This window comes from Temnothorax americanus, unplaced genomic scaffold, assembly GCF_048541705.1.
Source record: "Temnothorax americanus isolate GAGA-0224 unplaced genomic scaffold, ASM4854170v1 Scaffold12, whole genome shotgun sequence".
NCBI classification, from domain to species: domain Eukaryota; kingdom Metazoa; phylum Arthropoda; class Insecta; order Hymenoptera; family Formicidae; genus Temnothorax; species Temnothorax americanus.
In genome coordinates, this window is record NW_027509253.1 from 2,339,173 (window position 1) to 2,361,293 (window position 22,121).

General features: G+C 41.1%; 3 protein-coding genes across 11 annotated transcripts in view; 1 reads left to right on the plus strand and 2 right to left on the minus strand.

The window, feature by feature from the left end:
* Positions 1 to 540: 540 nt before the first annotated feature.
* Eef5 (eukaryotic translation elongation factor 5) lies at positions 541 to 4,884 on the minus strand. 4 transcript variants are annotated; one of them, XM_077398585.1, is made up of 4 exons: positions 4,733 to 4,884; positions 3,507 to 3,799; positions 2,847 to 2,981; positions 541 to 2,122 (listed from the first exon to the last, which is right to left on the minus strand). In XM_077398585.1, the coding sequence occupies exons 2-4, from the start codon at positions 3,780 to 3,782 to the stop codon at positions 2,051 to 2,053; spliced, it is 483 nt and encodes a 160-aa protein (XP_077254711.1). In that variant the 5' UTR covers positions 3,783 to 3,799; positions 4,733 to 4,884; the 3' UTR covers positions 541 to 2,050. The 4 variants fall into 4 exon arrangements, with proteins under 4 accessions (XP_077254711.1, XP_077254712.1, XP_077254714.1 ...); XM_077398586.1 differs by having other exon boundaries at positions 4,646 to 4,758; XM_077398588.1 differs by lacking the exon at positions 4,733 to 4,884 and adding an exon at positions 4,028 to 4,163.
* An 823-nt stretch (positions 4,885 to 5,707) lies between these two features.
* Rump (heterogeneous nuclear ribonucleoprotein rumpelstiltskin) lies at positions 5,708 to 12,136 on the plus strand. 4 transcript variants are annotated; one of them, XR_013255791.1, is made up of 10 exons: positions 5,708 to 5,868; positions 6,283 to 6,655; positions 6,768 to 7,073; positions 7,161 to 7,407; positions 7,492 to 7,668; positions 7,746 to 8,191; positions 8,273 to 8,408; positions 8,639 to 8,724; positions 11,455 to 11,588; positions 11,730 to 12,136. XR_013255791.1 is itself a non-coding variant. In XM_077398777.1 (9 exons), the coding sequence occupies exons 1-8, from the start codon at positions 5,852 to 5,854 to the stop codon at positions 8,692 to 8,694; spliced, it is 1,758 nt and encodes a 585-aa protein (XP_077254903.1). In that variant the 5' UTR covers positions 5,708 to 5,851; the 3' UTR covers positions 8,695 to 8,724; positions 11,455 to 12,136. The 4 variants fall into 4 exon arrangements, 3 of the variants coding, with proteins under 3 accessions (XP_077254903.1, XP_077254901.1, XP_077254904.1); XM_077398777.1 differs by having other exon boundaries at positions 11,455 to 12,136; XM_077398775.1 differs by lacking the exons at positions 11,455 to 11,588; positions 11,730 to 12,136 and adding an exon at positions 8,790 to 10,131.
* The window catches only part of LOC143893421 (protein fem-1 homolog CG6966), a 28,976-nt gene continuing 18,237 nt past the window's right edge, over positions 11,383 to 22,121 (minus strand). For 2 of the 3 annotated variants that reach the window (XM_077398773.1, XM_077398774.1), the window contains exons 2-8: positions 16,503 to 16,662; positions 15,918 to 16,118; positions 15,395 to 15,646; positions 15,092 to 15,248; positions 14,396 to 14,834; positions 14,101 to 14,313; positions 11,383 to 14,012 (exon numbers count right to left, since the gene is read on the minus strand). In XM_077398773.1, coding sequence (XP_077254899.1) covers positions 13,608 to 14,012; positions 14,101 to 14,313; positions 14,396 to 14,834; positions 15,092 to 15,248; positions 15,395 to 15,646; positions 15,918 to 16,118; positions 16,503 to 16,662 — 1,827 coding nt within the window. In that variant the 3' untranslated portion in view covers positions 11,383 to 13,607. The remainder of the gene's footprint in view (positions 14,013 to 14,100; positions 14,314 to 14,395; positions 14,835 to 15,091; positions 15,249 to 15,394; positions 15,647 to 15,917; positions 16,119 to 16,502; positions 16,663 to 22,121) is intronic. The other variant, XR_013255790.1, reaches the window with a different exon arrangement.

The following is a 22,121-nucleotide window of genomic DNA, read 5'->3' on the forward strand; positions in this document are numbered from 1 at the left end:
CATATTTTAAAACGACGATCCTAACGAGGTTTCGGTGATGCCAAGTTCTCGCAGTAAGTTATATATATAAAAAAGCAATCTGAATATTTTAAATATAAGAAAAAAAAAAAATGAAAACTTAAAGAGATCTCTAGAACGCTGTGTCGTGTTGGAGATAATTCTTTTTCCAGAAAAAAATAGGATGCGAATTATCGCGAGGACACCAAATCGAGCAAGTTCAAAGTCACAGAGTTCCATGAGGGAGAAAAAACGTATACCTTCCAATGATAACTGTGATTACACTCTTGTAGTTAATTATCTGCGTATAATTATTCCTAATCATTCAGACTGCACTTTCGGAACAATTTTTTTTCTCTTTTATACAAACGATGTCACGAGATGGAAAGGATGGTAAGGAAAAAAGTTCTTCACGCACACTTTGCAAGTTCACACAAGGATCTTCCACTCACGGCCCTCCTCTCACTTTATCCAATTATAATCTCTGTTCTAACGTTACACAGTCTAATTGAAAGTTATCTTATTGATTGAAGGCGGTGTGTGTAACCTGTTCTGAAAAATGTTTATTAAAACGAGATATTACAACAAAATGTAATAAAGTCTGAGCATTCATAAGCCAATTACAGTCTCCGAACATGACGCGATATTTGTATCGCGCCGCACCAGCCATTTCAAAGCGCGCGAAATATTTTGTGTGATCCTCAAGATCTCGACGTTCCTGGATTTAAAGGTCTAAATCGTCTATCCTACAGCTCTTCCATATCATAATTTTTTTGAGCGTTTATTATTTTTCTCAGATCCTTACATATTTCACGTCTCATATCAAGATAACATCAATATCAAGATATTGCACATCTAAAGATTTAACGACATCCAAATTCACAGATGTTGAATTCATGAACTTAGAATTTTATTCTCGAAATCCACGAATTCTGTCAAATACATGGATATCAAGCACTTTAGATCTCATCTTCCCGATTTGAATAGTTTTAAACTTGCAAACTTTTAATTCTTTGAAGAACTTTCAAATACCTAATTCTTTATGCTCAGATCGCATAAATTTTAATTTTTATTAAATTCAAGTTATATTAGACCTAAAAATCTCGAGAACTCGAGTTCTTTCCATAAAAAGAAAAAAAAAAAAAGAAAGAAACCTTTAGCATTCTGTAGAAATTCCATATAGCGAAAACTCCAGTCTTATCGATCATTACAGGAAAGATGCTTGAAGTGAGCTGCTTCGTGTCGGGCATCGCTAGCATCCCATGAAAAATTGTTCCGCGCGCGCGCGCGCTCAAGGACTCCAGGGTCCTTTTCCCACGACCTCTTCATATTGGTCTTCAACAATGTTCTCTCTTTTTCTCTCACATTCTCTCATGTATTCTCTTGTTTTCTCTCTCTCTCTCACTCACACATAAGTGTAATAAGTTACAAAGCTGTTGTAAATAATTTCTTTCTCTATTCTTTAAAAAAAAAAGGTCCAGGATGTTTCTCAAGGCTCTCTCAGTTTTTATTTCCCAATCAACTTTCTGCTGAAAAGTTGTCGCCACTTTCATATATAACAAACAACGCGTGTAACTGGCTAGGTATACGTGTATCTAGGTATAGGTGTATTTGTGTGTACCTGTTTATCTGTATGTGTACATGTATAATGTATATAACTGTACGTATACCCAGTTTTCGCTTTCCCGGATTTGTTTATTTAAATATTGTTGAGTAAAATAATTGAGTAAAGCAGATATTATTTCGATAAAAAGTCATTTCTCGCATTGGCGCGTTGCTGTTGTTACGTGGAACTGCTAGCCCGTTTTGCTTTCTCCCCCTTTCTCCCTTCGTTTTCTATTCTCTTTCTCTCTCTCTTTCAGACACTCTTTCTCTCTCTTGCTCTTTCGCTCTTCCACTCTCTTCATCATCTTCCTCTAGATTTTTTTGGTTATATTATTGTTGTTTATCCTGTTTGACCAATAGTAAAGGTGTTGATTGATTGGCTAAGCGGGTGGTTTTTGCTCGAATGTGTGTTGGGCTTCTGTCGTCGTAATCGTCGGGCTGAACACAATTATTTGTCGAGGGAGGTGTTATTTTTGACGGCGATTACTACCTCCTCACCGCATGCCTTGAGTACAGTGCACTAAAAAAATATATAACATAGATTTATATAGTATACATTAGCTTAGCATGAAATTTTTTTGGAGATAATTTTTCTTTAAAGCGACAGCGTTGATCAAAAAAAGGGGAACATTGAAGGTAAATATTAATTTTTTTAATATAATAATAATCTTTGTGCGCGATAGAATGAAAAATAAAAGACGATTAAAAAGGAAAATATTTTGAAATCTGATAATGCCATGGACAAAGCAGCGCATTATAGTTTTAACTTTCGGAATAATTTCTAAAACTATAAGAAATCAACAGTAACAAATGATGGGAATGCTACTGTACCTAGTTCAAGATTTTTAAAAATTATAATAAAACAGTACAAGTTAATAAATCACTGTCAGAGTACTTGGTATAGTGGAAAAATTACATAAATCCGAAACTTTCACGTTTTCATTATCATAAATCATACGTTGGAAGCAGACACATGTCAATAATCATATTAAATTAATGACATGAGTTTTAATTTTATTTGATACGTTTCTCGATAATTTTTCAAGAATGCACATCTTGCAAATAATAACATTATAAATTTGACGCAAGACGAATTGCCCGCACATGTCTCTTATATATGTATAGTTTGATGATATTCACAATTGCATTCCAAATAATATTTGCAATTTGAATATATGACGCAACATGCAGGAACGTTAACAAATATAATTCAATGTACATTGAGCATATAAAGGCATACTTACAAGTAACTCTTTTCCAGATTCGTAATCAGCACGCAGCTGTGTTCCCAAATCACCATCAGGTATCTTGAGATCTTCGCGCAGTTCTCCATTATCAGCCATCAGACAGAGATAGCCGTCGTCAGATATATCTGTAAGCTGTCGCAAAACAATTGCAACGTTTCATATTTTGCAAAAACGTATTGGTCTATGCATCGCAGAAGACTGAAATTGTTAGAATAGACTTTGCGATCATCCCTTCTTTGTAATATTAACAAAGAAATTTAAATTGTTAACCTTTAAACGCATAATTTTTTGTAGTATTCTATTTTTTAAATAAATAATGACCTTCTCCGAGCCTTTCCATCAAAGGAAAACAAGGGTCAGAGAAGGCCCTTTAAAGGTGTGCAAAAAAACAATGTTTTCAGTTCAAATTTCATAAGAGAGTGTACACGGAGCATCAAAAAGTCGCTTCGCACATGTGCAAAGTTGCGCACTTAAGAGTTAAGATTACAAAACGTAAATAATAATAAAGTACACTTACAAATGTAAAATATATAAAGAAACAGAAATATTCTATTAATAATCTAAAGAACAAATAGATTAAAAATATGGAAGGAAAAGTTCACGTACGCTACGTTTAGTTTGCTAACGTGCAAGAAACGTGAGAGAAGAGGCGTCTACCTGGTAATCTTCCCGCTTGACAAACGGCACATCCATATTGTGTGTAGAGGGGCAGATATCCTCATATTTCTTGGAGGTGAATATGTCGATGCCTACTAAGTGAACCTTGGCGTGACCGTGCTTGCCGGTCTTAGAAGTCGACATTTCTACAATCTTGCAGGGACGTGATTTCAACATGACGAAGCCATTTTTGCGCAGTGCCGAACACTGCATAGGGTATGTCACGGAGGCGCCGGAATCTCCAGTCTCAAAGTGAGTATCCTCGATATCTGCCATTGTTGTTTGATGGATATCTGCGCGAAGCACAAGTATAAATTTGAAATTAACAGTCTGACGGGTTAAAATAATGAGGTTAAATTCACAGTTAGGAGTTAATTATCTGACAGATCAACGGTCCAAAACTGGCACTAACCGTACAGAGACAACGATTTTACCGGACTTTTTTGCCCATTGACACCCCCATTGAGAGCTTAACAACACACTGACGAGGCTACTTTAAACGAAACCATTTTGAAACTTACTAGCCTAGCCGTCTAGCCGATAAATGTCAGAAACGAAATATCGACGTCATTCTTAGAGGTAGGAAAAAAAAGCGACCGGAAAAATTACGCCGATTCGACACATTCTCGCCTTTACGGAACACATTCGCACATTCTACAGTCTACGTACACCAACGTCGCACGGGGTCGAGTTTCTATCGGCAACGCGCGGTAAATGAGTCACCAGAACTCTGGGGGCTATCGGCAACGTGGTTACACCCGGGCGAACAGGGTGACCACGTGGCGCGTCGTCGCAGGGAGTTCGCGCACAGTGCGAGAGGTGTCGGAGGCGGACGGGGAGGCGCGACTAACCAAAGATCTCTCGCGCGAACCAGCGGAGCCGGAGGATCGCGAGCCCGCCGTCGGCGTAGGATCGTTCCGCGCGGGGCACTTTCGCCGGCGGCGGTCGCGACGCTTCCCGGAGCACCGCGCCGGGTTGTCGCGCACGGCGTATTTCAAGCGGTAGGAAGTCTACACAGCCGAACGGTATAGGCGAGAGAGCACACGAGCGCGCGGGGGCCGCATTGCCAGCGCGAACCGCGTTACCGTCGCGGCGCGTCGCGTCGCCGCCGCGCGGATTCAAGCCGGCCCGACATTTACCAGCGTATTCTCAACGTTCCGCCGCTCGTTCGGGCAATTAGCACCATTAGTCGACGCCGAAAGCGAGAAGCAGCTCGGGATACTCACATGTGATCAAAATGGATACTCTAACCAGAAGGTCGTGCTGCGCCGGCGCGCCACGGGATCGTAATAGGGGTTCACAACATCGACTGCACGGATCTCCGTTCTCTCTCGCGCCGTTCTCGGCGGCGCGGCCGTCGCCGCGCCATTGTGGGCGCCATCTCGTGGCGCGACGCGCCGCGACGGTAACGTTTTCATTGGCGCGATTCGCACGACTTTCGTGTGCACGTGTGTACAGACGTTAAGGCGACTTCGGCCAAATTCGCATTAATTGATAATTTTCGACAGAATTTCTTTTTAATTATTATATTTTTTTTATTTTTACACTATAATTTTTAAATTGTTAAAATTAATTTAATTAAAAAAATTGCTTAGGCAATTTTGCTATTTTAATTAATCACCTAATGTCCATTCCTACCAACGTAGATTAACTTTAATCTCCTTTTTAAATATTTATTATCTATAGTTGTAAGAATTTTAGAAAAAGATAAGAATTAAGTTAAAAGTTAAATCAAGATTAAAAAATTTAATCTGCATTGATAGAAATGGACACACATACATAAGTCGACATAATTAAATATATTTCAAGCAAAATTCCTAATTATATAATTCGTTGTCCTTGACTTTTTTATGCGCTAAACAAAAAATAATAATTCTATCCGTGTAATAATGAAACGGCACTGGTATTGTTTGATAGGTTAATAATTACCGCCCATTGCGCAGGTCCCTGAACAATTGACTCTTTTACATTTCTTCTTTTTTTTCTAACATTACCGCGTTCCAAAACTCATCGAGAAAGGTTTTGTGCTTTTTTTTTAAGCCACAAGCGCACATTTTATTCAACAATGCGTATTTTGTAATTGTGACAATACAAATTACGCTTTTAGAAATTCGAATCGCGCTTTTAGCGCGAAATTATTTCGCCGATTTTCTTTCGCAAGAACGCACAACGCACATTCCGCGGCGTCGATGAGCGCAGTAAGTTCCGGTAATCGCTCGCAGCACTTCCGGCTCCGGCGACGGCCATTTTGTACGACGCTCGGTGGTACGCTCGATGTATCTTTTAACGGCTAGTTTGTAGGATTGCGCATTCGGAATTTTACGACTTCGCACCGGCTTCCGACGATGATGAAAACGGAGGAGTAAGTACGAAGTCTCTCGCGTGTTTTCGCCGATCAATCGCGTGACGGGACTCGCCGCAAACTGTCCATTTAACTAACGCGGAGTCATCGCGGCATCTATAAACGCATGCGAGACGATGTGTCGCGCGACGATTGTAATGGTGAAAGGATACGACTCGGTGGATCTATCGTTCGGCACTTTTCAGCGTTGCAATCGTGCGGGCGTATCGCTGTAAATTTACCGTATATTTCTGCCTTGGTCTTAACCCTTCGTCGAGCACTTTTTTTTCTTGTATATATTTGTACAGATTTACCTTCTCTCTTGGCGCGTACGATGTTTACTTTTGATGTATGATATTACAGCTCCGTGTGTATCGTATATTGTATTACTTTGTGTGTGTATGCGCGCGCGCGCGTGTGTGTGTGTGATTGCAGCAATCAGGTGCAGAACAACGATGACAGAGACAGGAGTAGAGAGCGAGATCGTAATCGTAGGTCGGACCGGCCAAATCGCATAAACTCGGCCAGCCGCGACCGCAGCAGGGAGAGAAACGACCGCGTCGGCAGGAAGGCGTCCGACCGACGGATTTACGTGTCAAACATTCCTTATGACTTTCGTTGGCAAGATCTCAAAGATCTGTTCAGGACCGAGGTCGGCAAGGTGGCGCACGTGGAGCTCTTCACGGATGAGAATGACAAGCCGCGAGGATGCGGGATAGTGGAGTTCGAAGATTCGGATTCGGTGAAGATAGCGGTGGAGAAGATGCACCGATACGATATTAAAGGGCGGAAGCTCGTTGTCAAAGAAGTGAGTTCGAAAATTCTCGCAGCGCGATTTCAAATAATTTGATAGAACTTGATTCAATTTATCGAAAGATTAATTGTTATTTGCATTGTAACTTTGAGCATCTGTCTTGCAGGATTTTGACGTAGAACGTGACAAGTACGGCCGTTTAACGACAGGTCGTAACAACGATAGAAATCGGGACGACAGGTTCAGAGATCCTCCGAGGCCGCAGGGAGGCGGAAGGCAAAACATGTCCGCGCCCACCGGCGCGGGAGTCGGTGGCGGTGGTGGTGGAGGTGGCGGCGGCGGCGGCGGTGGCGGCGGCGGCAGTGGCAGCGGAGGTGACAATAAATTTGGAAACACCTATGGTCTTAGCACCCAATTCTTAGAGTCTTTGGGTATCAATGGTCCTCTGGTCACAAGGGTCTTCGTCGCAAACGTTAGTATGACGCGAGCAATATTTTAAAGAGCGTGTACTTACGTACTTGTCGCATCGAGAAAATATACGTGTGTCTGTTTTTTTCAGCTGGATTATAAAGTTGACGAAAAGAAGCTACTTGAAGTTTTCAAGTTGGCCGGGAAAGTGTTGCACGTCGAATTGGGGAAAGATAAGGATGGTAAATCGAGAGGTTTTGGTGTCGTGGAGTACGATCACCCGGTAGAATCGGTACAGGCCATCTCGATGCTCCACAATCAACAGTTGTATGACAGACGCATGACCGTCAGACTCGATAGAGCTAACGAACCTGACATGCCGCCTAAATTACCGGAAGGTATTTACATATTCATCAGTTCGCGATAATGCGATCGAGCGATATGCTTGCCGCTTCTGTAAATAAATTTACTTTGTCAATCAGGTTTAAAAGGAATCGGCATGGGACTCGGAGCTGGTGGCAACAGACTGTTGGACGTTGCTAGAAATATTCCCAATGTACAGGCGAACAATCCGCCAGTGGTGAATCCGATCTCGGCGCCTGTCTTAGCAGCGGGCGCTTTCGGCGCCGGTCTGAATAACGTTGTACCCGCGCAATTAGGTAAAGGAGTTACGTGCACTTGTTTTCGTAAATAAATTAGAATTATTAAATAAATGAGAGATCTTATCTGTTCGCAGCATCGGCATTATCAAACACGAACGCAGCAGCGCTTCAAGCTAGCTTAGCCGGTGCCGGTTTAGGTGCCAATCTCACTACTAGTTCGCTACTGAATTCTTCATTGACGAATGAGTTGGCATCAAACTTGAACAACTTTGGCGGTGGTGTTGGTAGCTTGAGCGGTCTGCAGGCTTCTTTGGCCGGTGGACAAGGGAACAATACATTCACGCCGCGCGGGTTATCCAAATTGGACAACGATATAGGATTTGGTGGTAACAACGCTTTTGGCGGTTCCGGTTTCGGTGGCGGTAGAGATTTTGACGGAGGTTTTAGTAGAGGAGACGGCGATCGTGTTTCTGGTGGCGGCGGCGGTGGGTTCTCTGGAAATCAAGGCCAAAGCGGTGGCGGCAACCGACAGAACTCCAATGGTTCGAGACAAATGTCAGATACTATACTTATAGGCAACGTATGTACTTCCGCTTCTCTATCATATTTTTTCTATTTTTTTTTTCAATGGCTTAATACGTAAGTACAATTCTTGTTACAGCTACCTCCAAATACCACGTGGCAGATGCTGCGCGATAAGTTTCAGGACGCCGGAGAGGTAAAATTCGCGGAAATGAGAGGTGCCGATATGGGTATGGTACGATTCGCATCTGAATGGGATGCCGAGCGTGCTGTGAGTATCCTTTTCAAAACGAGACAGACATTTCGACATTAGACAAAATTTAAGATTGAGAATCCGGCCATTTCTTTTCTTCTTTTATTTCTTTGAATTTCTATTAACTACATGGTAAAGAAAAAGAAAAAAGATGGTCAATTATAATAGTCGTTTATATGCTAATTTTATTGTGCTCTACGCATAATAGAAAAAAATTTGTACGAACGGATTCTCCTTAATGATAGCAATTAGCCATGATGAATCGATCACGCATCGACGGAAGAACAATTGACGTGCGTCTGTACTAAGAGTCAAAGAGTAGCCCCGTGGGATTCAAGGTAACGTTAATAGAAAAGATTATATCGCCGCAACTCTATGCTTTAACCATAACTTATTGACGCAGCGTGAGGAAGCTGGGTGTTTATGTGTCGTCTGCAGGATTCCACTCCTGATGGTACTCGAAAATTCATCCTAGTTGTCTGGCAGAACTTAGGACAGGGAGTGAGAAGTGTCTGTCTTTGGAAGATCAGCAAGTCGTGTTTGTATAATGGCTACTCAACGTTGAAACGGTCATGTCGGCTACTGACGATCACTCCACGCCCTCTCTCTTTCTCTTTATCCCTTCTCAACTTTTTCAATTCTGTATTGTTTACCGCCAAATTATCGTTCCTTTTTACAGTGAAAGTCTACTACGTGTTCACTTCTTAAAATGCAGTCCTTTTTTTTTCTAGCGATCGTGACTATAGTTTAGTTGTTTAGGCTTAGGTTTCATGATGATCTTACTATAAGTCAGTAAGGTTTCTTTTACAGTGTGTAGGTTATTCACTATTTACAGGTTATTTACAGTAATTAGCGATTCTGTAGTTTGTAAGTCTTTACTTCTTAGTTATCATGACGAGAGATCGATCGGTTCTCCATCATTCCGATCATAACGTGATGCTCTGCTCATTCGCAGCTGGGTCCAACCAAGGGATAGAGATTAATCTTTCGTTCACGAAAAAAAAAAAAAATGAAACTTTTAACGTTGTAAAATCGCTATTCGCTCGAATTAGATTTCCGGCTTGCGTCTTATCGAGGTACGCTCGTTTAAAATCTTATTTTATGCAGATCGTGAACAATTATGTGTTGGATTCTCGTTGCATCGTTCGCACTTTCTCATGCGTAAAGAAAAAGAAGCACGTGTTTGACAGGGGACAGCGCTTCGTCGCCACGATTTCTGCGGATGATCACATCATTTATTATTATTTTTATTTTGTTTTTCGTCGTACTACGTACACAATTGTGTTTGCATCTTTGTAAGAATGATTTTAACGACCTAAATGAAGCATACGAGAAATTTGCTTGTAGTCGCAATATTTTGTAGGAAGCTCCCCTCTCAGTTCACTCAAGCTCGCTTCGAGATTTCGGCGAACGTACATCGGACGATCTAGATTCGGCTAAATTCTGCGTTTTTATGCACCGTAGTATGTTTACCAAAAAGTAAATCGTGGCATCGAATATATCGCGTTTTTCTCTTAATCTCGTCTGTTTCCCGCGGAAACGTACGCGGACAGTACTTGGATTGATTCCGGATACAATGGACGAATTTGCATTAGGCGACATTATTTTTTGGTAAACATAATTCTCCTCTCGCCATGTAGATCTCGAGGAACATTTTGTGCATTGTAACAATCTTGTATAACCACCACTCTCATAACAGTAATTGAATAAAATCCAAATCCGTTTTGACTATAAAAAAAAAACTATACTGGTCGTTGTGTTTTATTTCTGTGCTATTGTGTGAATTTTTTATCTTTTTTTTTTTTAAGCGGTCACTTCTCGTCAGTTCGGATGGATCTTGTCAAGTGAGTTTTTAGCATGCAATGCAACGCGTTTAACGGTACGAATTAATCGTAACTGTCCTGCAAACACGTTGCATTTAAAGCAGAATGTACGAGTCCATTCGTTTATCGATACGTCTTAAAAATACAGATCACTCCTCCGATTTATCTTCCGTACAATTGGGACGTCGATAAATCTGCGCAATCTGGGAGGAAGGTGGCTCGTTCACGCTCGCAGGTGAGATACTTTTTCAGATGATTTTCTTCCCCTGATTTTCCGAAGACTGTCCCGGGAAGAGAGATGCGATTGACGATATCTGGGCACCCCCCTGATTAGCGCTGAACTCGCTTGGTCTGTCATTAATAGCGAGAACTTTTAAAAGCGACGCTCGCGGGTCTATCTGTACGTGGTGTTATCACAAATTGTATTCTTCATCTCCAATAGTTTTTTTTTAGCGATATACCTTTACTGTCGATGAAATTGAGACGCATCGATGGATTTTTTATAGAAGGGTGACCCGAGAAAGGAATGGTTAAACACGGGGTTGATTCTCGTCGTCTTTAACGTGGTGTGGTCGATCCTGTGTGAATAGAAACTGTGAATGAAGGACGGCGAGAGATCTTCCATGCGCGCCGATGACTTTGCATCCATTCCGAAGTACTCACGTAGCTTTGTGTGCAATAGCACGTCGATCTGTATCCGTATGCGGGACTTTGCGGGGGGGTTTTTTTTTCCCCGAGTTTAATTAATGTATCTTTATGGTAAGTGTTCGTCGACGTTCCACCTGCGATCGGTGACAAAAAATGCGCGCACGTCAGCGCATTCTTAATGACCGATCCTCCTTTCGTTCACAACGCCAATGATTAAATTTCCACGTGTTCGAGGAGATGTGGTATCCTTTTTTTTTGTTATTGACATAACGTTAGTCAGGACTCGTGACACAAGAGTTGTATCATCAGTGTTATTTATATTATTCCTCGGTGCGGAGAATCGGTGCTCGTGTCTTTTCGCATTAACAGTTCCGTCGATTTTAGGGGCCGAGAAGTTTATACTCTTTTGCCATTTGTGCGATTTGATTGTACGGCGCGACGGTGCCTGTTTAATATCTCTCGTTACGCGAGAACGAGAAGCGTTTTCCCTTCTCGTGAGATAGAATGAGATAATACATGTATAGATTATCGTATAAGGACTAACTTTTTATTGCACTGGGGCATAGATACAATGTAGATATTATTGATTATTTTCAGATCACGATCGAGAAACGTCTGTCCCAAAGTGTGACGATGCCAGGTAAGTTTTAACAATTGACAAACAGTCACTTCACAAATGGTTCTTCTTCCAGGGAAACTGTCGCGCGAGCGACGTTGAGTCTTGTGAAATGGTGAGTTGCGCGAAATAAAAAAAGAGACGAATCGTCAAATCGTACTTTCGATCACACCTGTATTTCTCTCCTGGTTTTACCTGTACATTATAAAATAGCTTTCGATACGTGAGGCAAGTGTAAGAATTACTATCTTTGTAGAGAATCGTAACGCGACGTCCTGGCGGTAACATGTCAATGGTGCGGTTAATAATTTCGGACGCGCGTAAATGACGCCAGTAAACGGGATCACCGGCTCGAACGAAACATGTAAAACGTATATAAAATTGCGTAATACGGTAAATACGGGTACGTAATTCATGTAAATTAGTCTTAATGGTACAAACAGTACTGCGACAATCGTGTTCACGTTTAACGCGCAAAGAGTGCACCGTTCAACACCACTCAAAAAGAAAAAGGCACCTTAAACATTACACGCCCGTTTATATGTATTGTATATACTTATATGTAATTATGTAGCGCGACGCGTCTCTTCTCTTTCTCTATAGCCTATGTGTACATGGATTATCACATTTGAAATAAAGGTATGAAGGCGTAGAATTTCACAACTCTTGTGCGAGTGAATCATCAATTCCGATCGCTATCGTTCGCGTTGAGATATCAATGATCAGCAAAATCTAAAGTAACTCGTAATGGTGTTGAAACAAGAGACACGTAACATTACATACAACTTTATGTTTCATATTTTGCTCATTTATATATAAGAACGCGTGCCAGTGTCTTATATATAACAATTTTATACATGCAAAATAATACGTCAAGTGTAGAATTGTATCATTCACTGTTCGCAGTTCGTGTCGGAAAACTTTTATTACAAATCCACGTTTTTTTCTCTTTATTTGTTTATACAGCAAGGTAAAAAGTCACTTCTCTAAGATAACACATTTGAATTCAACATACATTTGTCATCTAGCATTATCAACGTAGTATGTATATATATATGGCTTGCGCGGGGTTTATGTATATAAGGGAGAGGCCTTTAATTAGCCAAATTCGCAATAAGATCACAATGTCTGCGTTATCACCTTGTTGCAATGCCGATGAATACTAGCTCATTCACCAAGATTAAGCCTCTCTTTCGCATCATCGCACATTGATACCAAAGAGATCTATCAAAACATATCGTTAATTTACTAATCTCAATCTAATGAAAACAATGGCAAGCAAGAGATTACAAATGTCGATGATCAACTTTACCTTGATAGAAACGTCGCCAATCAATTTTTTAATAATACAATCAATCATAATAATTTAAATTTTAATAAACTTTGATTGAGTAATGAAATATTACAACAAAAGTAACAAAACAAAAAGTTATTAGTCTAAATAAAAATAAACCAGCTTCTTTGCATTAAATTTTTTAATTTTTTAAACTCTTTTTATGAAAATAGATATTTTATAAAATATTATGATTGTATTAAAATATATATATATATATATGTACATGCAATAAGTAAAATGTACTATTCCATTTTATACACTGAATAGAAAATTTTTAATAGCGAAATATAATTTCTGCAGTTTTTAAAAACGCATATATTTGAAGCTTTCTTCAAATTGAATAAATTAATTACGAAACGTAAACGGAAAGTTGTCAACTAAAATAAAAAAGGTACTTTTTCTCGCAAAAATCTTGTTACAAAACATGCATTATATTATGAGAGAAGCTATCAAAAGATCTTCTTGGGATCACGTGCGCTTCATATTATATAGTCAGTCAGAAGACTTGTGTTTCCCGAGGACAACCTTTCTAGATATATATATATATATCTCTGCTTTAGTATAAGATTATATACAGGATATTTCAAAATCACCCTCATAAAAAAAAACATTCACAAATGAGAGCGATTTTGAAACCCTGTATAAGAAGAGATGAACATCGATGATAGAATGGATGAATAATGAAATCGGGTTAACGCCCGAATTATCACCATTGTTTTCCATAGTCGTCACACTTTCTCGATTAGAGTAAGGTGTTTGCCACGGCATTTCACTGGCGGTGTTATCATCGCGACAATACTAGTGCATCTGGACGAAAGCGTGGAGGTGTGCGGGCACTCTGTTGATCTTCTGCGTCTTTCTGACCACTCGCGCGGCCAGACAGGCGAGAGTGGTGTATTTTAGTGGGCAAATTGAATCGTAAAGCTGCTTGTTATTCAACAACATCTGGAACGTCTTGCCGTCGTTATTTACCGCGTCGAGATGCGCGCCGGCGTCGAGCAGATCGATCGACAGGATCGGTCGCCAAGGGTGCAATAGCGCGGTAAGATGCAAAGCCGTGTTACCGTCGTTGTCTCTGGCAGCCACGTCTGCGCCCACTCTCAGCAGAGCCTTGGTCAAGTGAGAAGACGGGAACTTGCATGTGGGATACCTGCCAACCAGCGCACCGTCCTCACTATGAACTAATTGCAGCGCATCGCGGCCCTGGAAATACCCATAAAATCAGAAGCGTAAATATCGATGGTCTTGTCTTCTCAATTATGGTTGGGTAATTGTCGCGAGTGCCACTCACCTGTCTGCCTTTGGCGTTTATTCGGACTAATTTATAGAGTACTTTGTGTAAGGCGTTGTATTCTTCGCTACCTTTTTCCCCGGTCTCGCGCGTTAATAGGCACGCCAAGTACAGAGTGATAACAAGGACTCTGTTCAAAAACGTCAAATCACGATCACACGCCAGATCGCCTATATTATCCAACATTTGCTTTCCTTTCGCTACTTCATTAACCTGCGAGCAGTTTTCGCGATGTTATAAATAAATATTGATGGATTGAGATATTGACAGATAACAATGACGCCTTCGTACTCACAGCTTTCTCGAAAACTCTCAACAGATCTTCCCTCTTTACTGGCGGTACTCTGCGACCCCTGGTCGTCTGTCTGCCTTCCTCGCCCACCATGAAGCTAAAAAGTTCGGTGAAACTGAATAGAGAGCTTTGTGTCATAGGGTTCAGCGGTTCCAGCATGCTCTGTTGCATATCAAGAGCGTAGTTCCACAGTTCGATGCAGCGACGGAATTTACCCGCGTCCGCATAAACGGCACCGCGGTATCTGATATAATAACTAGTATCTGGATGAGCCGGTCCTAATATTCGTTCTCTGATCACCAGTGCCTGCATCCGCATTTCGTCTGGGTCTGCTAACAGATCGTCCAAAGCTTCGGGTTCGATTACCTCTCTGGCGAAATCGTAAGCGGCTACGAGCGGCGGAGATTCGGGTTTTGATATCATCGGTCCGTCTCCCCGATATCTGTGGGAAAGAAAATACACATAAATATCACCGAAATTATAGCATAAATTTTCCCTTCTTTTTAGGACAAAAATCGAAATTATATTAGTTTTAAAGAATTTGTGAAAAATAAAATACTTGTATTTTTTATATTTATAAATTTGTGTTTTGCGCTCGAACATCGCCAAGATTATACAAAACTGTATAGGAAGTTCCAAGACAAAAAGCACACGGATTTCAGTCACGGATTGACAGTCTATCCGCGTAAGGCGACGTACCGCTCGTTCATGGCACGCTTCCAGAACTGCAGGGCGCCAATCATGTCCCTCTTTTTGTCCACGTACGTAGCCCCAAGCAATTCCAGCGCGTCGATGCGTTCTTCTCTGCTGAACAGTTGCGGAATGCCTATGAGATACTCGACGATATGCGTGTGACCTGGAAGAGAGGAAGCGAAGAAACGTTCGGTCAGCGCTCGTTTTTTCCTCGGCCGTCTAAGCGTCGCGGAACAGATCGCTTCGGACGAGCTAAATAAACTGTCTTAGGGGAACCTTCGAGTGGTGCGTGGAACTTTCTGCTTTAACCTGTTACTGCTGCCGCGAGGAGTGGCGTCATCCCGTAAGAGTCCACGTCCATCTTCGCGCCATGCTCAACGAGTATCTTCAATATCTCCAGGGATCCGCTCTCGGCACAGTCGTGTAACGCCGTGTTACCCTTCACGGATTTGCGATTCGCGTTCGCTTTCAAGGAGAGTAGGAACTTGGCGATTTTAACGTGACCCCGGTAGCACGCGATCATCAGGCACGTGTGTCCGTGTCGGTTCGCCTTCTCGATATCTGTAATGGAGGAGACACCGGATATGAAGTAACTTCGGCTTTTGTAAATAGAAAAATCGAATCTTGATCCAGTAAGCGTAGTTTTTATAAAATTGCATAAATTTTCGCAGTCATTTTATATTTTAATTTTTTTCAGCCGTGAAACTTGATTTGCTTGCGAGTTATTTATTTTGCTCTTTCGTAAGAGAAAATTTTGTACAAAACTTGAAGAAATTTACAAATTTATACCTCCAAAAATAATTCTCAAACTTATGTTTGCATCTTTCCTTACCTGCACCGTTTTGCACTAAAAATTTGACGATATCGTAATGTCCGTCGAAGCACGCAGCTCGGAGGGGAGTGGAATTCGTTTTCGTGATTGAGTTCACCTTGGCTCCTCGTCTCACCAGCAGCTTGACTAGCGCCAAGTGGCCTGCGGCCGCCGCGCACCACAGGGGTGGTGCACCCTCGATCGTCTCGCCCTCGAAGACCACTGTTTTCAAGGAAACATTCTGGTAAAATCTTTGTGTCAAAGCGGAGGATCTAGAGTTTCGACTTACAAAAACAATAATAATGTAAATATAATAATCGTAAATAAAATCATGTAAACTGCGGTAAATTGTGCCAATTTATAACAGAGACGCGACGTTTATTATAATGTTAATTATACATTTTTAAGATATCACCAAAATGTAATGCCAAGAGAAAAATTTGTCGCGCGAATTTGATTTAAAATAAAAAAGAGCCGCTAAAGCGAGTGTCTTTGCCAAAACATTTGCCAACAAAAAAAATTCCCGATTTCACTGTTCTCGATAATAAATGGATCTTATTCGGCCCGAGCAGAAGACGTGCATGGATGAAAGGACCGCGGTCTGACCTGATCCGGGCTGCTCCACGTCTGCCCCACATTTTTCGATGAGGTACTCCGCCACGTCGTAATGTCCGTTCCGACATGCCATGACTAAGGGTGTTGCGCCATGGGTTTTGGCACCGACTAGTTGTCCTACCTCATCCTTGCCCCGATGCTCCAGGAACACCTTTCGAAGAGAGAAGAGAAATCTTTCACTCAACGTTACTTTAGCTCTTACCGTCGAAAAATCATCGCGATCGTAAACGGTATCCGCGGGCAACGATACAAGCTTCACAGTTCTCGCGCGCCGACTTACGTTCGACAGCACGGAACCCGTGTTGAACCGCTTAATGAACTAGTACGTGCGTTAACAAGCACGGACGTGCGGTTTGTGCGATGTGTGCGGGCAGATGTTTCAAAGCCGACTGGCGGATTTTAAGGTCTAAGCGAATTACCGGAACACCGTTACACCCAAGGTCTGGGGGTCTTTAAATAATAAATATTCAAATTTCATAAATCCTTCTCCTTTCTATTCCGTATCGTCCCAAGCTCGTAAAACTGTTATTTTTGTCCTTGGCTGTGACAGTTTCTTTCACAACTTGGCTGTTTTTCTCACAAACTTTATTCAATAGCGTGTTTGTATCTCGTTTCGTTATTTTTATACCTCGAATGCTCGGGTTTTTTAATTTCAATGGGCAATGAGCACGAGTCTTGCGCCGAATTTAACTTAAACAACAGAATTCCACTTCGGTTCCACGAGAGAGGGATTTTGAGGAGACAAGTTTCGTTGGACGTCTGGAGATAATATCCAAGTGGTTACTCGCGTCGACGTTCACTGTTGATTTGAAGACCACGTGAGGCCTGTGGTGCACATTTCGTTTGAACGCTGAGAGACTGGTTCCTTGCGTCACTGGTAAGGAAACCTCTTGCAATTCCGCGAAAACGTGTGCGACGCGAGATGACAAAAGTTTCAGCTTGTCCTTCGCAGTCACACGTGAAAATTGGTTTCTCTATACGAAATGTGCGAGATATTCGACTGTCACGAGCCAAGTGTTAAATAATGTTATGACAATGTCGACGGAGCATGAACGATTTATTACGTTTGACAATCAAATAACGAATAACATCATCGCGTTGCGACGTCGCGTCGTCGGCTTAAACATCGCGTCCGAGAAGCCAGCCGAGCCGAGTCGAGCTGACACATCAAATTGGATTATGTCAGAGGCGATCGATTCAGTTTTATATTCTCTTCGATGTTGAAAGGGAATCGCGGTTTGGAAAAACAATCACGATTCCTCTTTTCGCACGGGTCGTACGATGGCCTTCACGTATTTGTTGGAATATCGAGAAAACTCGGTGGTTATTCCCTTGTGTTGCGCCCAGGCAACGGAATCGGAGCAGTCCATGCGCGCACTCGCCTAGAAGAAGACTGAGCGCGAGCCGAATCTTCAACCCACTGCCTTCTGGAGAAATCATTCCTCCGACCATCGTGTACGTGCAAGTCCCGTTAAATGAATAATCGGAGACATTGAGGCCCATCGTGACAAGCGAACTGCTGCTTACGATGGGCCGCCGCCCGGAGAAAGAGGGACGGAGCCGATACTCCTCCCTCGCATTCCTCTCTCTTTAATGTTTCCCCCCTTCGAAGAGAGAACATACTTTTCGTGAAAGCCCTACATTGTCCTTAAAAAAAAAAAGAGGAAAAGAAAATAGCCTCATCCATATCGACCCATTTTCACGAAACATTGATTATATATTCGTTCGATTATATATTGATAAATATATTCGTTCTTGTTAAAAAAATGATATACATGTAATTTCTTTGTAGTATATATCTCACATCATAATAGAGTATGTAAATATTTTTTTGGGGCGAAAAAAAAGTATTATATAGAAGTTAAATATTTAGAAATGTAATAATCGAAGAAAGACAAATATTAATGTAGAATTAAATTATATATGGAAAAAAATTAGATTTACGTATGAATATTCTTATTAATAAGTACAGTATCTTCATCAGAGATTTTGTCTTTTTTTTTTTAATTGATTTTAGAGAATTTTTTTCCCTTTATACAGAATCATATACTAAATAAATTCCAAAAATTTACGATATAATTTTCATCTTACAGATGGTGTTAATGCGATTGAGAGGGAGTTCGTCTTTAATTGAGACCAACAAACCTCCAGCTATTTTTACGTTTCTCTCACCTCGGTTCACACCTACGGAAAGTCGGTGCCGTTATTTGTGTGACCGATTTACTTTTTCGTGGGCCCGTTTACCCTGCTCCCTCCTCCCTCATCCCTCCTCATTGTTACACTCTCGTTCGGTTTGTCGATAAGATGTAGGTAACGAGGTCAGTCGATGCCGAAACGGTCTCATAAAAGATAAGATGGGACGTTCGCTTTTATGTGCTCGACCCAAAAGAATACGCGAATTGCGGGCATCTCTACGTCGATAATTTCCCATACTCAAAGAGACACGCAACACAGTTGCGGGAAACGGCTAAATATATATCTATAATGACAGGCGATCGATATAATAATGACAATGTTGCGCTCGAAACAATACGAGGATTGCGAAACGAAACTTTTCACTTTACTCTGAATTATATACGTAAAACAAGTCCAAAAGGCGCGGGTAAAGATAGAATTAAGAATTTAAAAAGAATCGCGACACACACGCACAGAAAGATCACGTGGCGAATAAAGACTAAAGGAGGTGCGATTGCGTAAAATCGCTGTGGATTTTCTCGATGTCGGTGATAAGATTTTCGCAACAATGCCGAAGTAGGCGGGTTACGCGCTATTTCGACACGCGATAAGAATGAAATATCCGCTTCGATTAGCGCGGATATCAAGACCTGAATAACAAATTATTCTTCCCATAATGGTATTATTGTCACATTATTTCCGGCGCTTGTCTCCCGTGGAAAATGGGTTAACTGTAACAGACTTTCCTTCGGCTGTCTTTTAACGGGCCGGTAATCACGCTGGTTGTTTTTTTCACGTATGCTGAAGAAAGCATTTAAATGCTTTTAAAGCTTTCTCCACGTGAACTCGTATAACGCGGGAAAAATCGCGGAGGGATAACGGCCACTGTTCGTCAAGATCATCAATATATCAATCCGCCTTTTATGGCCTAGTCATAAATTCAACATTAAAAACAATTAACGCCAGTTGTGATTGCAGTCGAGTGTACCGTACGCCACGAGTGCACGATGTACGTGTGCGTATGTTTGCCTCAATGACTTGACTGACGCGTGTGTTTGTGTTGTTGCAAGCATGGAAGACACGTTCCACTTAAATTTTACGCTCGCCACTTCGAAAGGTTTTAGTTTGCTTACGTCGCATTACGAGAAGTAGCACGCATCGTAAATACCAGTAGTTACCCATTTCGTTCGCGTTACGTCCGGCGTAATAATTCACCGATGTATCAAGAAGCGCTGTCAATCTCAAATGCAAAATGCGAAACAGGCGTCGAACTTTACGATGTTTTTAACTTTTAACGTAGCGATATCGCGTCAGCTGAAGAAAGTTTACGAGCGACCGATTTTATTGTGTACGAGAGGGAGAGAGAATAGTAAAAGTATGAATGAACGCATCACTGACGAGGATCAACGCGACCGCGTAAATCACTCACCCATAGTGACTATCTGATGCAAATTAATGATATAAGATCGCGGAATGATGTAAAATGTTTACGAGTATGGTCTATATGTATTATATATAATAATGATTAATGCGTTTATTTTTACTATACCTCTTCTAGACAAATTATTCGACCAGTTAAGTTAATTATATAATTAAAGAAGTTAAGTCGGATAAAAAATCGTTATCGTTAATCATTTACTGACAAGGTTAAAGTTCCTGATAAATAATTTAACATACATAAGAAATTACACATAGAGTATGTTATGTATAAATTAAGTGTTTCATGGAAACTTTATTATAATTTAATATTAAATATAATACGAGGGTTGTGTGTGTGTGTTCAAGTCAAACCGGGACTTTTAAGGATGCGAAATAACAGAACGCATTTATAGAAGTGAAAACTACATTTATTTTCACTTGGCATAAAAAACTTTGTCTGTACGCCGGAGCAGCGTGTTTTACCTCGTCAGTTCAGAAATGCTGGCCTCCCAAGAAGTCCGAAAAGATGAAAATTGCTCGGAACGAGGTCTGGACTGTAAGGAGGACGAAGCAATATCTCCTTGCAGCCAAGTTCCAATAATGTGCAAGTAGTGCGATGGCCAATATATGCTCTACGGCCATCTTTAAATTATTTGCACCATTCAAATGCTTTACTGCGGCTAATTGTCTCATTATCGTACTGTGATTGAAGTCTTCTGTAAATGTCCGCCGTTTTCACGCCTTTTCATTAACAAGAAACTTCATTATATAATTCACTGTTTTATATATGCTGTTGGCTGTTGTCTGTCATTTTGCATAACTGATTATCAATTGACCTGAGAGAAGTGCGCCGCATACTGATGATATAAGAGACACTTACCATTATGACACTTATTACTATAAAAAAACTCATCGCGATCGCATTCGTTTTATATCCTGGTGCAACTATAATAGTCCCGGTTTGACTTGAACACGACCCTCGTATTATATTTTAGTTAATATTTTATTATATAATTTAGAATTAAGGTAAAATATTAATATATTTTCATAATTTAGTTATAACAATAGTTTACAGTAAAACACGATCTATCTATAGAAGGCTTATCGTCGTCGTAAAACATGTTACGTTGTGAGGAGCTGCGATTTAGGTTTTTCAGATAAAGGAGAACACGAACGAGAGGCCACATTCAAATTCGCAACGAAATATGTAATTTACCTGAAAACACCGGAAAATCCTATCGCGCTCGACCTCGGCCGACTTGTTACCTACGCGGTAATTACGGTGTTACAATTGCACGTCGGTGTTTTCGGTGCGGCGGCATAAAGTTCGCCGCGACAATTATGATTACGGCATTCGAGCGTGCGCAAACGTTGAAAATTACGCTCGCCCGTTTGTCCGATACAATTATGGCAATAATCGTTCCGGACATTGTTTCGCTGGTGACGCGAGCGATCATTGCCATAATCGTACCCGGAGACGCAAGGTGTGCGCATATCCGATCGATAAACGTTTACGAGCTGTCCGCGGCAACAACGGCAATAACAACGACTTGGAAAGTGATCGATATCGATCATTATTCGCTGTTACGCGAGGAAGTTTGATTGAAAAACCAATTAATAATGCCTTTCATATATTCTTTTTTTTCTCTCCGCCTTTATCGGTGTTTAAAGTGATTGCTCGATGAATCGATCATTTCCAATCGTTATACCGCACGATATAATCCATTTAGCCTCCGCCTGTGTGTGTGTTTCATGTTTTCTTTTAAAATCTCCATATACACATCTCTTTTACATAGTCGCGTGCATATTGCGTTCCGCAGAACGTCGACTCTGTATTATAGAAAGTTGTCGTTATTATAGATCGAGCGAAGTCCCGATCGATCAACTTCGCGGCGCAAAGTCTCTTTCGTTTTCCAAACCGAGGTGTCTTTGTAATTCCGTGTTGTCACGCAAAAATGCGTCGAAGGAAATTTTGCGCAACGTAATTAAATACACGAAGGCTATATGCGCCAAAAT

Coding starts and splice junctions, on each gene's coding strand:
- Eef5 (XM_077398585.1), bottom strand. CDS start 3,782: ATGGCAGATATCGAGGATACTCACTTTGAGACTGGAGATTCCGGCGCC. Junction 2,982..3,506: donor TCAAGCGGGAAGATTACCAG/GTAGACGCCTCT, acceptor GTTTTGCGACAG/CTTACAGATATATCTGACGA. Junction 2,123..2,846: donor AATCTGGAAAAGAGTTACTT/GTAAGTATGCCT, acceptor ATATTTTTTTAG/TGCACTGTACTCAAGGCATG.
- Rump (XM_077398777.1), top strand. Junction 6,656..6,767: donor GGAAGCTCGTTGTCAAAGAA/GTGAGTTCGAAA, acceptor TCTGTCTTGCAG/GATTTTGACGTAGAACGTGA. Junction 8,409..8,638: donor GGATGCCGAGCGTGCTGTGA/GTATCCTTTTCA, acceptor GATAGCAATTAG/CCATGATGAATCGATCACGC.